General features: G+C 42.3%; 1 protein-coding gene across 1 annotated transcript in view; it reads right to left on the bottom strand.

The window, feature by feature from the left end:
- The window catches only part of me1 (malic enzyme 1, NADP(+)-dependent, cytosolic), a 440,214-nt gene that overhangs the window by 15,411 nt on the left and 409,452 nt on the right, over nt 1-15,351 (bottom strand). The window contains exon 12 of the mRNA XM_043685873.2: nt 11,464-11,637. Within this exon, the coding sequence (XP_043541808.1) occupies nt 11,464-11,637 (174 nt within the window). The remainder of the gene's footprint in view (nt 1-11,463; nt 11,638-15,351) is intronic.

The raw sequence follows: 15,351 nt of genomic DNA, 5'->3' as shown, positions 1-15,351 counted from the left end.
GAGTCAGCTTAGGTCATATTTAAGTCTCTAACATTCTGGGAGGGTTATTAGACACAGGAGAATCAAGGCAGTTTTATTTAATCAGAGAGACTGCGTTAAAGGCAAAGTAAACTGATGTAAATTGCTTGCAAGTAGCTGATTTTTAAACAGGTACTAGATTCCCACTGCTAATGAATGAGATGAAAAGCAAGCAGGATACTCATCACCATAACTGCCAGCGATCTAACATGCAGCCTCTCAAGATTCTTCAAACCCACCTGCCTTCTTGCTAGCTCCTGAAAACGCTACAAAATCCAACCCATAGTGTGACAGAGCGGGATATCCATTTGTAATGTCTCCAGGTCAGAGACCTCCCTTCTCCTAGAGTCGCAGGCTGCTGATAGCTGGAAAAGCACTTTCAAATTGCCTATCCCAGCCCAGTTAACTTAGATTTTTTTTTCAAAAAGATGGAATATCGCCATTCCATTACACTCCATTCAAAATCCACCCCTCCCACTCCTAAACCTAGGCACCATTCTGCTTCCAAGCCAGACTTCTGATTCCACGTTGCACCAATTCTTAATCCAATAAGGTTTTGTGGCCTTCAAAAGTGACTCAAAGAAACTTTCAGTTAGCCTGAATCTCACTGATGTGTTGAAAGATCCCAGGGGATTCCTGTGGTACAGTGGTAATGTCACCTGCTCGGGAGGTTATGTAATAACATCTCTGACCAGGTTGTTTAGAAACTATCCGAAAGATGTGGAATTTTCTTGGGGTCGCGGAATATGCTAATTTTAAAGGAGGCACAGAAATGAGACAAACTCAACTATAGGTATAACTACCTGTCAAAAAAGGTTGCACGGTGGCACAGTGGTTAGCAATGCTGCCTCACAGCGCCAGAGACCCAGGTTCAATTCCTGCCTCAGGCTACTATCTGTGAGGAGTTTGCACATTCTCCCCATGTTTGTGGGTGGCACAGTGGTTAGCACTGCTGCCTCACAGCGCCAGAGACCGGGGTTCAATTCCAGCCTTGGGTGACTGTCTGTGTGGAGTTTGCACATTCTCCCCGTGTCTGCGTGGGTTTCCTCCGGGTGCTCCGGTTTCCTCCCACAGTCCAAAGCTGTGCAGGTCAGGTGAACTGGCCATGCTAAATTGCCCGTAGTGTTAGGTAAAGGGTAAATGTAGGGGGTATGGGTGGGTTGCGCTTCGGCGGGGCGGTGTGGACTTGTTGGGTCGAAGGACCTGTTTCCACACTGTAAGTAATCTAATCTAATCTAATCTGTTCAATCATCCGTCCCTTTTAATAGTGGGAATTTCAAGGGCTCCACTTCATCAACTTCTTTCTGTTTCTTCAGAAGAAATAAACTTCCTTTAAATCAAAAAGACCTTTTCGTGAATGCCGATGCCACACATCCACTACTACGTGGGCCGGGGATCTCGGATCAGAAGCTACGTCGACATGGAAAACACCCTCATTCAATTTGATTTAATCCTTCCAGAATTACCACTCAGCCATTTTCCCATGCTATCATCCAGCTGTTGCTGAATCGTGTCCAGCATCCTCACTTGACCACTCTCTTCCAAGCAACCCAATCCAGCTGCTGATCGACTTCTTTCTAAAGAAATAACTTTCAGCCTTACTCATTTGGCAGATATTGAGGCCAATTTCATTAAAGCATGGCCCAACAGTGTTGCCCACAGGGACTGCAGATGGACTTCCTAAGATCTTCAGTTAATTAATTTTACATGGATGGAAATCATGGGAAATACGCCCACAAGTTTCCAAGATGCTCTCTCAATGAATGAGACGGCATGCCAGAGTTTATGTACTTGGCCCTGTAGTCAAATTAAATTCTTGATCTACATCGGTATTATTGGAACAGTAGCTTAATTAAAAAAAAACTTCTGCAAGCCAAAAATTTGAGACCGAATAAACCTGCGCAATGAAAGGGAAAAGTGAGTCATTGACAGCTCCTAAGTTACAAAATACTCAGCATTGGCTACACCAACACAAGATATGGATTCTGATGCAAAATAAAGTCAATCCAAGCTGTACACAGTAAGAGTACATGCTGAAAGAAGTGCTGGCAAAAATATTTTAGTTCTAAATTCATAACATAATCAGCCTCAAGTCCTTATCCAAACCTTCAAAGTTGTCAAGTCGCAGTTGGCTATATTTGACTGAAAATTGTGCAGTGTATAAAAGAGAAAGTGATGATTTTCAATGACATTTAGACAACAAGTGCCAGAACAGAAGCAGGCATGTATAAAGACAGCCCAAAAAGAAGTCCAAGTCCCTTTTTTGCCCCGTCAATCTTCTTCAGAGCAAGAGTGTCTGTGAGCCTCCAACTGCCATCTATGGTGTAACTAATCCATATTGAGGGCGCATTGACAGATCATCCCCTGGAAACTTTGGAAGTTTGCACAGAGGGGGCCAGAGTAAAGTAGCAGTCTGAGTCAGACCAGCTCCGTGAAAGTGACCAACAGGTTTGGGGCAAGTTATGGAGGTGAGAGGAGATTATATAGAGAATTAAAAATGTTTTTTTAAAGTTTGAAGAGCTTATCTCATTGAACGTAAAGTGGAAGCAGCCCATTTTGGGTCAGGGGAGGAGCTAGCACCAAGACTTTTTATCAGCTCAGGTGGTGGTCACCCATCTGGCATGGAGTACGCAGAGTAGTAGGAAAGACCATCTGGATTCCAACTAAGCTCTAGGCAATGTGCAGCTGGAAAGGAGTGCTGCACCCTCAGAAACTGAGACCACTGGAGAGGAGAAGCAGTGACCTTTGATGAGTATCTTGATCTGCCACATTCTTAGACAGTTGTGCCCTGGCACTTCAGCAGCTGCCCTCTAATCAGAGACTGGCAGCTTCAGGGCCCCAAAGACCAGCCACAACCTACTCCTCAGGAGATTCAATGCCAAAAAGGTTGGTCTCTTCCTTTTAATTTTCAGAGTGTGGTGAGTGGGGGGAAGAGGACAGTTTGGAATAGGAGCACGAGATGGCTTCACAATCCACCTTTCTGTATTCCTAGCACCATGTGTGCCCACAAGTTCCCAGATTCAGGCAACTGGAAGCCCTAAGTAGGCAGGTCACCTAGGTTTAACCACTTCAGAGACCAGCTGTCCTTCTTGTTGATGGGAAGGCAGTTAATTGGAGAGGTGATGGGTCTGGCCCTTAAGTCCCCACTGGGGACCTACTTGCCCAGCACCAAACTCTGAAGGCCGCAAGAAGATGAGTCTCCCCTTTTGGTCAAATCAGCCAATCATTTCCCCGACTCGCCACATCCACTGAGGTGGACATTGGCAAACATCCCCCCTTCTGACTTTATGATGGAGGGTAAGTCATTGATGAAGCAGTGAAGATGGTTGGCCCTAGGACACATGGGCTCATCAATCATCGAGGATGGGGATATATGTGGAGCCTCCTCCAATGAGTTGTTTAATCATCCAGCACCATTCACTTCTGGATGTGAAAGGACTTCAGAACTTAAATCTGATCCATTAGGTATGGGATCTCGGAGCTGTCCATCACTTGCTGATTATGCTGTTTGGGCACGCAAGTAGTCCTGTTTGGTGGTTTCACCAGTTTGAAACCTCAGAGTCATCGAGATATACAGCATGGTCTTCAGTTATGCCTGGTACTGCTTCTGGCATGCCCTCCTACACTCTCCATCAAAACCAGGGCTGATCCTGGTTTGAGTGGGGGATATGCCTGGCCATGAGGTTACAGATTGCGCTGGAGTACAGTTCTGTTGCTGTTGATGGCCCACAGTGTCTCATGGATGCCACGTCTTGAGTTGCTAGATCTATGCAAAGCCTGTCCCATTTAGGATAGTGAATAATGCCATACAACATGGAGGTTGCTCTCAATGTGAAGGCGTGGCTTTGTCTCCAGAAGGAGTGTGCGGAGGTCACTCCTACCGATACTCTCATGGACAAATACATCTGCAGCTGGCAGACTGGTAAAAGATGAGGTCAAGAGTACCTTTCCCTCACAACCTGCCACAGCCCCAGTATAGCAATTATATCCTTTAGGACCCAACCAGCTCAATCGTAGTTGCTACTGCTGAGCCACTCTTGGTGGTGGATGTTGGAATCCCCCACCCAGAGTATATTTTATGCTATTGCCATACTCCGCACTTCCTCTAAGCGTTGCTGAACATGAGGGAGTACCGATTCATCAGCTGAGGGAGGATGGTACATGGTAATCAGCAGGAGGTCATGTGGTCCAAAGTCAATGTTGGAGACTCCCAGGGCAACTCCCTCCAGTCTGTATACCACTGTGCTGCCACCTCTGCTGGGTATGTCCTGATGGTGGGACAGGACATATCCAGGGATGGTGATGGGTGGCGTCTGGAATATTGTCTGTAAGGTATGATTCCGTGAGTATGACTACATCAGGCTGTTGCTTGACTAGTCTGAAAGTTCTGTCAATTTCTGCATTAGCTCCCAGATGTTAAGGAAGGAGTACTCTGCAGGGTTGACAGGTCTGTTTCTGCTGTTATCTTTTCTGGTGACTAGGTCGATGAGAGGTTATCGTCCAGTTTCACTTCTTTGAAACTCTGTAACAATTCGTACAACTGAGGGGCATATGAGTCAACGGCATTGCTGTGGGCCTGGAGTCACATGCAGGTCTGACCAGGTGAAGATGGCAGGCATTAGTGAGACATATGGGTTTTTCAGACAATGGACAATGGTTTCATGGTCATCAATAGATGCTTAATTCCAGACTTTTTTTGTTGATTCCAAATTCCACATCGGTCATGGCAGGATTTGAATCTGGGTTCCCAAAACATTACCTGGGTCCTTCCCTTGAAAGCCTAAACAACTTGAACTAATTGCAGTCAAATTCATTACACAACTGTGTTATGTAACATAATTGATTATCTGTGGTGGTGTTTACAGACAAAACATGATAAGTTAGGTCAGTGATGTTCGGGTTATTGGATTATTCAGTTTTGTAGATATGGGTTGGTTCATTAAGAATAGTTTTATCCATTTGAATGATTTAGGAATCAGTTTCCATCATCAATTGGTACTTCTTGACTGAGTTTAATGAATTAAGCTTCTCTTTACTCAACTACGCTAAGGAGTAAATGTGAACAATTATATAACATTTAATAATTGTTGACAATCACCATTTTGTTTATATGTATAAATAATAGATATTAGTCACACAAATACAGAAAACTAATTTTAGAGCTACTATAGAAGCTGAACTCTCTCTGCTGCAAACTATATAATGATGAACAGGTGCACAAATTCCTGTGTACATTGAAAATGTATCATTCAATTAGTAAATCAAAACCTTTCAATAAATCTGTTCATGTTTAAGACTATATTGCATACCTTGAGTCACTCAGCCAAGATTTACATAGTTTTCATAATATATTTTAGCTGGCTGCATCAGACCATAAAATATAATCAGTAGAATTAGGCCATTTGGCTCATCGAGTCTGCTATATCATTCAATCACGGCTGATAATTTTCTCAGTCCCACTCTGCTGCTTGATTCCTGATGACGGGCTTTTGCCCGAAAACGCCAATTTTCCTGCTCCTCGAATGCTGCCTGACCTGCTGTGTTTTTCCAGCACCACTCTAATCTTGACTTCTTCCCATAATCTTTGATCTTCTTACTAATCAAGAACCTATCTCTAACTTAAATAAGCTCTGTGACTTGACATCCACAGTTTTTTGTGGCAATAAGGTCTACAGATTCACCTCAAGAAATTCTTTCTCACCTCAGTTCTAAAAGGTTGTCCCTTCATTCTAAGGCTGTGTTCTAGACTCCTAGTTTCTCCGAGAAACACCTTCATCACATCCACTCCATCTAGGCCTAAGTTTCAATCATATTTCCCTCAACCTTCTAAACACCACAGAGTACAGATCCAGAGGCCTTAACTGCTCCTCATATGTGAATCCCTTCATCCCAGTGATCATTTTTGTAAATCTCCTCTGGACCCCCACCACCAGAACATTCTGCCTTAGATAAAGGGGCCAAAACTGCTCAGAATATTCCAAATGGTGTGTGAATCTTCAGCCTCAGCTCTTGTACTCTAGTCCACTTTCAGTGAATGTTAACATTGCTTTTGCCTTCCTACCTTCCAAGTGAACTCACAGGTGTCCCCTGAACTAGGACTCCCAAGTCCCCTTGTGCTTCAGATTTCTGAAGACTCCCCCAATTAGAAAAAACAAACAAACAATCTACACCGCTACGCATCTTATCAAAGTGCATAATCTCACACTTTTCCAGATTACATTCCATCTGCAACTTATTTGCCCACTCTCCTAGCCTGTCGAAGTCCTTGTGCAAGTCACCTAACCTGCACATCCCCTGGACATGATCTAGCATGCCAATGCAGTTAACCTGCATATCTTTGGACAGTAGGGTGTTACAATTGCCATTTTCCAAACCTCTAGGACCCTCTGACTCCAATGATGCATATTGAAGTCCTCCATGATTATTGTGGTAGTGCCCTTCTTACATGTCTTGTCTATCTCCTGGTTTATTTTCCGCCCCATATCCTACTGCTAGGTAGCCTGTACACAACTCCCAGAGTCTTTTTTTCTGTTGCAGTTCCTCAACTCCATCCACACAGATTCGATGCCTTCAGGCTATAGCTTCTTGCTAATCAATTTAATTTCATTTTTAACTAACAAGGCAACCCCGCCCCCTTTACCCATCTACCTATCCTTTCAACAGGAAAGGTATCTTTGGATATTTAGATCCCAGTCCTGATAACCTTGTCAATATGTCACCATGATACCCATAACACTGTACTATCAATTTCAATCTGCGCTGCAAGCTCATTTCCTTTGTTCCATATATAGCACACAAGGAAAACACCCTCAGTCCTGCATTGAGCACTACCCCTTCTCAATACTGTCCCTTTATCTGTTGAGTCTGAAGTTAGACTAATCAGGGATTAATTACTTGTGTCCATATCTCTTACAGCAATTATCTACAGACTTAACTAAACTTAATACTACTTGAATTCTCCAACAGCTTTCTTCCAAAAACAAAAAAAAGCCCATTTACTCAATACCATATTGTCTTAGCTGCCCTGCCATCCACCCCCCGCAACCCCCCTCTAACAACAGCCCCCATCCAGAACCACTCAGATATAAGAACAGAGAGCTAGTTTGAACCATTTCTCAGGAGATCCTGCTGAAACTCAGAGGCAGACAAGTGCAATGTGCTTCCCAACCATCTCCACTGAGCCCGAGTGCAACAGGTCAGAGGTAGACTGTTACTACAATACTGACTTGGAACTGCAACCCACTTAAAGTCATGGGCAAACCTGACTTGCACTATCAATCTCAGCATTGAATATGTGGAAAATAACAGACAAACCTGCTGGCCCATCAGCCAAACTAATCGTCAAATTTCTGAAACTTCAGAAAGACTTTATATTGATACAATTTACATTTTATTGATGGAATAAAATGACACACACACATCATGGTCACCATCTATTGGCACGAGAAGAGTTGGTTAAACATTTCAGATGTAACGTTTGATCAGAACCAGCTGAGGTGTTGAGTTATGCTTAAATATCCCTGAGACTAATTGTTTTGGCATTTTTAAAAATTTTATTTCGCCAGTAAAATAGTCTGAGACTATCAATGCTGCTTATAAGGGAAGTGATGAAGTCAACCGCACAGCCTTATTAGCTAAGTACCTACTTTTCAACTGCTGACATACAAGTTGGATATCCTGAGTCTAGTGAATTTTGATTTATTAAGTTGCTTCAAACCAAAAATAATGGTTTTCAACTTCACTTGTGAGTTGTGGGAGTTGCAATTATAAGATTCCACAGCACATCAGATCTGATTTGATTTGATTTATTGTAGCCACGTGTACCTCAGTGCAGTGAACAGCTTTGTTTTGCAAGCAGTACAGGCAGATCATAGCGAACAAGGACATGCAGATCATAGGGTGCTTAGACAGAGTGAGGCATACAAGGTTACAGCTGCACAGGTGGCACACAAAGCAAGACCAACATTATTTGAAGTTAGAGACTCCATTTATCACACTAACAACAGTAGGGAAGCTATTCTTGAACCTGTTGGTGTGAAAGTTCAAGCTTCTGTATGTTCTGCCTGATGGAAAAGGTTGTAGGAGAGCATTACCAGGGTCTTGGATGATGTTGGCAGCCTTTCGTGGCAACGTGAAGTGTAGATATAGTCTGTGGAGGAGAGGTTGACTTACATATTGTCTTGGGCTGTGCACACCTTCTGTAGTTTCTTACAGTTTGGAGCAGCGCAGTTGCTGCACCAGGCCGTTATGAACCAAGATGGAATGCTTTCTATGGTGCATCTGTAAAAGTTGGCGAAGGACTTTCTGGACATGCCAAATTTCCTAAGCCACCCGAGGATGAGCGGCGTTGTTGCGCCTTCTTGAGCGCTGCTTCTATGTGGGAAGTCCAGGACCGATGTTCTGTTATCGTCACTCCTGGGAATTTGATGCTCTCAACCCCATCACTGCTCGGTTAATGTCAATGGGGCTGTGTCCTCCTCCTCCTCTCTTCCTGAAGGGAATGATCAGTTCTTATGTTTTGCCGACATCGAGAGAGAGGTTATCATTGCATTATGACTCTAAGCCCTCTATCTCCTTTCTGTATTCTGACTCATCGATGTTCGATACCACAGCAATCTTGTCAGCTAACTTGTAGATGGGGTTAATTCGGAATTTGGCTATACAGTTGTGGATGCACAGAGAGTACAGTAGGTGGCTGAGAACATGCGCTTGGGGGTCTCCAAGGGTTAACATGGAGGAGGTGCAGTTGTCTACCTTTTGCCAATTGCAGTCTATGGACCAGGAAGCTGAACATCCAGTTGCGAGGGCAGAGCTGAGAGCTAGGTCTCAGAGTTTTGAGATCAATCTGGAGGGGATACGGGGTAATAGTGTTGAAGGAAGAGTGATCTGTGTTTTAGAAAGCATTAGGAATGGAAAGATAGTTTTAGTTTCATATTGAGTTCTGTGAATGGTTCTGGGCTGTCTGGAAATTCATTTGCATATATCTCTATAAAGCTTTTAAAACAATTGAATTCAGTGCCTTGGAAGCAAAGGCAAAGTAACATAGGACTCTGTTGCTAAGAGACAAGAACCTATGACATTGGAAGATAGAGACAGAAACAAGTTCCTTAGAAAAGACAGAACCACCAAGGCGGTCAGGTAACGTGCAGGGGCCTTTCGGAGGGAGAAGCAAGTCAGAGAAAAAAGGCTTGAAGCAGAAGCAGTACAGTCAGAGCTGATGGAAATCAATCCTGACTGGCTTAATGTCAGTAAGACAAAAGTTCCACTGCCTTCTGTTTCGGGAAAAGGAGTTTAAAGGACCCAAAATTAAGAAATAAATGAGCCGCTTGAGTAATTTGTTTAAAGGTCTCAGCAGCAGACACTGACTGAAGAATTAGCAGCGATTGAATGTAGGTGTTTGCTGAAAAGCAATTACAGCCATGCCCACTGAGCACGAACCTTTAAAGTTGAAGCGGGGTTACCGTTCATTGAGGGTTGAGTAAGATTGTTGTTGAGAGTAAAGAGTTGAATCTTCATTTTTATTATTGTTATAAAACCATTTCAGATGATTCTTGTATAGCATAATGTAATCTGTGTTCTCTATATGAGGTTCTTTTGTTAATTGGCAGTTTCTTGTGACTGTGTTCAGTGACTGACAACCGCAACTTTGTAAACAAATTACAAAAATAAAGCTTATGCTCTATCATGCCAGGTCTCACTCAGCGATTGGATACCATCAGCTGAGATCATAACTTTGTGGAAACTGGACTACCCCTTTTTAAATTGCATTCCCCACTTACTCTGCCTGGGTGTCAAACAAGGAAGTGCTAACAATAAGGATATGAATAAAGCATTAGAAATAAAACAGGCAACACTCAAATAAAAAAGTCTGTTCTAGCAAGCTATCCCAAAACCTCTTATCTTGAGGCTGCAAACACTGACACCTTATCATCTTTGAAAATATTGAACTCCCAACCATGAAATATCATGCTACATTTAACTGAACAGCAGGGGAAACTTCAAATATCTTGCTGTGGAACCATGCCATGATATACTGTTTGCTTAGAATTAGTTTGATGCTTATTTTGGATGAAGCTGACCTTAAAAAATAAAATGAAGGATGTCTGATATTGCACTATTACTTGTTCTAAAGTCTATTACCCTTCAAATGGAAAGCTACAAAGATAAACACCTCACATATTATAAGATTATAAATGCACCAGAAGTTCTGTTTTATGTATTTGGAAATATTCTCCAACAAATGAGAGAGAAAAGCCTACTTTCAAAACTATTACCGTGTTGCTAGTCACAAGTATGTCAATTTACTATTAACCACAGAAACAAACCATTACAAACAAACTTCCTCCATTGTTTGTGTTAGTCCATTTGTATTTGGGTCTGAATCGGTTAACACTGAGGAGTGCCAAAGCATCACATTCTGTGGTGATGAACAAAAAGGATCTCTGAAGACTAACATCTAACATCCAGGGCTGCCTCACAGACATTGTAAATGATTATTAGATTAACTTAGATTCCCTACAGTATTGAAACAGGCCCTTCAGCCCAACAAGTCCATACCGACCCCAAGAAGAGTAACCTCCCAGACCCATTCCCCATATTCCTACCTGACTATGGGCAATTTAGCATGACCAATTCACCTAACCTGCACATCTTTGGACTGTGGGAGGAAACCAGAGCATGCGTAAGAAATCCATGCAGACACAGGGAGAATGCGTGGAGTTTGCTCAGTCAGTCACCCAAGGCAGGAATCAAACCTGGGTCCCTGGCGCTGTGAGGCAGCAGTGCTAACCACTGAGCCACCGTGCCGTAAATGAGTTCAATCATTCATTTAGAGTACTATATGAAAACAAAGTAATGAGACATGTTATATCGTGTATTTAATTTTGCAGGTACAAGACTGGTTGCATGCCTTTTTAAGTGGATTATTTACTCTATTCTTTACCCTGTTTTTGTTCCTCTTAGAGTAAAGCACAGGGTGAATCAGACTGCTAGATGTAGTAGCAAACCCATCAATGAGTCACTAAATCATATAGCACGCAATACAAAACAACATTGGCAAATTTCTTGGGGAAAAATATAGTTCCAGTCTGTTGCTCACACATTCAAAATAGAGCCTTAAACACTATAGAAATGCTACCTTATTTGAAATTAAGGCCGTCTCCCTACAATTCAGGGAAAAGCAGCATGGGGGCTCAACTGTAATATTACACTTATTGAAATTAAGAAATACAGTTCATTAAATCAGTGTTCCACAGTAATCCAATAAAGAGCAGACATACTGTGCTGAAGATGGAGTGTGCAGACAACAAACTGTACACCTTTTGTATCTGAACAATAAACAAAGAACTGCAGATGCTGGAGATCATCTTTAATTATTAATCATTTTGCTATCTCCACAGCACTAATGTTATAGTCTATAAACTAATTGAACAAGGAACACATTACCTCTGCTGCAATAAGAAAAATTTCATCATGGATGTGCCTCACTCGACAGGCTACAACCCCAAGGGCAACTCCTGGGAAAATATAAGCATTGTTACCCTGGCCAGGATACAACACACGTCCATCTTCCAAGGTAACTGGGTCGAAAGGACTCCCACTTGCAAAAATAGCTTGGCCCTGCAACAGAAAAGGGAAAAGAGATAAAATGATTTGGAAATTGTATGACCAAGGCTAGATCACATTTTTAATCAGGATTACAAACAAAAAAAAAATGAAGTGGAGAAAAAAGATCACATGAATAATTGGCTAACTATTTTTCTTTCACATATTTGAGCTTAAAATTTTCAAAAAAGTTTCACATAACCATGGATATTATTGCCCCAAATCAGTGACAGTGATCCAATCCCAAATCCTAGCACCAAGTTAACTGCAGAGCCTAGATGCTGAGCGCATTGGAACATCAGAGCTTTTTTAGTGGACAGAAAGTTCGGGGGATCTTAAAGGTCATTTTCCTTTTCTGATCTTCTGCTTTCAGTGAAAGAAGTTGCTACTTGGGGGAAAGTAACTGATCATAGATAGGCCAATTATCTGGCGAAGATCTATGGTGTCAGTTATAACTCTTCTTCACTGGCTCAAATTCTACCAGAGGTTTATCGAAAGCACAACTCCCAGGATGCCCAGACCCCGACCTAATGCATGGCAAGGGAGAGCGGGCGTAGCAGATATGGAAACCAGGTAGAAATTTGAACCCTTTCTTCCTTGACAAAAAATTTATTGAACAAATGGGACATATCCCACATATCTGGAGTACCTTACCAACTTCAAGACAGAACTGGCCTTTTCACTCTATCAGGCTCAAATTTCAGTGCAATCATCTTGAAAGACTGCTGGCATGGAAATTAATGCTGAGACAGGAGATGCCTACATATGCATCCTGGATAACTTGCAGCTCAGTCTGCTGAAAAGAACAAACATTCCAATCCCTGTGTGGCCACTCAAACTGTACAATAACAGGCATTGCAAGGAGCCTGTTCAGGCTCTCGCTTGGATAGAAAACCTTCAGTGTCATTCAGAAATACATTTATTCTGTAGCTTTTCATTATGACACAAATTTAGCAAGGTTACATGCCAGCCATTTCCGAAGCATCCCACAAAAGTGGTAAGGGGCATCAACATTACTCGCAAAACTAGGGCTCCAAAGGGGTTTTAGAAAGAATGATTTATTAATTGAAACTAGTCCTTGCAATTACATAAAGAGGCACACAGTATTGCCAGTTTAAATACACCTGCAGTATAACTGTAATTAAATTCCAGGCATCATGAGGTACATTTTCCTTCATTCATTAATGTTAGCAAAATAATCACCAGAAATATAAAGCACGTTTCCCTACAGAATACCAGAGCCAACTTTTTCCACCACATTAGTAATCATATACATCCTATAGTTCAGAGACTTGTTTTTCCATGAAGAAATCTATTTGCTCTGATCAAAAACATGAGTTCTACTGCTTAAACATAGATATTTATAAAAGGGATTTCAACTACATTTAAAATTTACCCTCAACAAGGCAAACATTTCTTGCTTAAATTATGAAATTTATGTTCAACTGAATAAACTTTCAGAAGATATAAACAATGCTTTTCTTTACAGTAGAAGTATTGCTTTATCCATTCTCCTACAAGGTTGTGCTCTTCAAATATGCTACTCTTTCAGGCTGTAGTATAATGCTGCAGTGAATATGGCAACCCAGCAAATTGGCAGAAGTTGACTAATTGAATAAAAGAAAACAGATTCAGGGCACAAAAACTCCAGCTTAGCTGTGATATGCATAAACAGGTAATAATACAGCATTTGCAAATTATATACTGTGGTATACAGAACATCGTTTATACTAGAGTTTTATAGTTAACCTCAAACAGCATAGAAGGGCAAATGCAAATACTGATGGACAAAATTTTAGATGCATTTCTAAGGGTCTGGGAATATGGTTGCACAGTAAACATTATCACTTTACGCTGAACATTAAGCAGTCTGGTTAAGTTTAGCCAAGTCAGTAATTTGCAATCACCTAACATTTGGGACTGTAAAATGTTTAAAATCGCTGTGCCTTTCTTGGAGGTTCTCTCTCCACAAGCCCCAGTGGGTTTCTTTTTACATCCCCTTCTTCCCCCCTCCCCCCCCCACCCCCACCCCAACCCCCACCAAACATTCATGCCAAACTTACCTTGTTACCCATGCCCAGATGGCATCTCGTGTATCCTATTCTCCTACTTGTTACAGGCAGAAGTACTAGCCATTACCAAGTCCATTAACTTTTCCTGGTACTGATACCATATTTAAAGACCAGCCACGCACCCGATCAAGCACTGGCAGTCCATAGTTGTCCTGCGTGGTTACCATAAGACCATATGGTTGTGGGGTGGGGGGCAATTAAACCTGTTTTACTGACAGAGACCTGGAGGTCTTGAATGAATGGGGTGGGGGTGGTTTGCATATATTTGCTACCCATGGAATGTGCCTGAGATGTTAATAACTGATGGATGGCTGGAAGGGCAAGCTGAGCTAAAGGTGCCAAGTTACTGCTCTAACTTACATATCAGAAATTGTTGCCTTCTCGTTTTTGATCAGACATGCGCGAGTATGGGAAGCTGCCATTCAATGAAACAAGGTAATGTGATAATGAGAATAATGCATGCAAATAAGCCTCTTGCTCCTCACTTGCAGGATCTCATCTGGCTATTGCACACTTGCTTGGAAATTGAAATCTAGCTCTTGACAGCAGGAAGCTCCTTACTGCTGACCTCACATGATTCTCCCAGCTTTCGTGCTGATTGCTAGATTGTTCCATTCCTGCAAATACTCCACCCTTAGTGCTTTCTAAAAGTGAAATATGTTAGCTTAGTATTTAGTAGATCAAATAAACGAATCAACAGTGACGTTGACTTTAACACCAGCATTTCAGTTCTCAACATTTCACTGCCTCAAAATCCAGATCACAGTAGAAGCCACTTGTCATCTAATGATCTCAATTCATCAGCATGCTCCTATTACATGTTAAATCTAACCATTTTGCTCCCTTCCATCCCTGTGAAAGCTCCTTCCTCTGGTGCTACACCTCTAAACTTCCAATCCCACTCTGTCCCCTGATCGTGGGCGGCACGGTGGCACAGTGGTTAGCACTGCTGCCTCACAGCGCCAGAGACCCGGGTTCAATTCCCGCCTCAGGTGACTGACTGTGAGGAGTTTGCACGTTCTCCCCGTGTCTGCGTGGGTTTCCTCCGGGTGCTCCGGTTTCCTCCCGCAGTCCTAAAGATGTGCAGTTCAGGTGAATTGGCCATGTTAAATTGCCCGTAGTGTTAGTTAAGGGGTAAACGTAGGGGTATGGGTGGGTTGCGCTTCGGTGGGGCGGTGTGGACTTGTTGGGCCAAAGGGCCTGTTTCCACACTGTAAGTAATCTAATCTAATCTAATCTAATCTAATCTAATCTAATCTAATCTAATCTAATCCCTCAAACCTGTTGGCAATCATTGGGATCATGGCTATTCTATACTCAAGTTCATGTGTCTGCCTTTAATACCCTTACCTAACATCGAACTATCAATCTTATGTTTGAATGCTGCAATCAAACTCCATATTCACCGACAATGCAAGGACAGATATCCTTATTTCCATTACACTTCATAGCTTCCCCGAAAGCAACCCTCCCGTGTGTACTCAACATTTTTCTCCTGTTCATTATCATCCACTTTTCTCTTTCTTTTCCAAGTGCCAGTGGCAAAGATTGCATCCTTTACCTACAGTGCCCAAGGCCAGGCATTTACAGTGGAACAGGCCAAAAGGAGAAAGCAGCTAGTTCCTGTGTGCTTTCCAGAGCATGGAGGATTGGGACT

The sequence above is a fragment of the Chiloscyllium plagiosum genome, unplaced genomic scaffold (genome assembly GCF_037043375.1).
Source record: "Chiloscyllium plagiosum isolate Xiang-an unplaced genomic scaffold, Cpla_swu_hap1 HiC_scaffold_3, whole genome shotgun sequence".
NCBI lineage: Eukaryota > Metazoa > Chordata > Chondrichthyes > Orectolobiformes > Hemiscylliidae > Chiloscyllium > Chiloscyllium plagiosum.
Note: the sequence above shows the minus strand (reverse complement) of the source record. Positions and strands in the feature narration are given on the sequence as shown.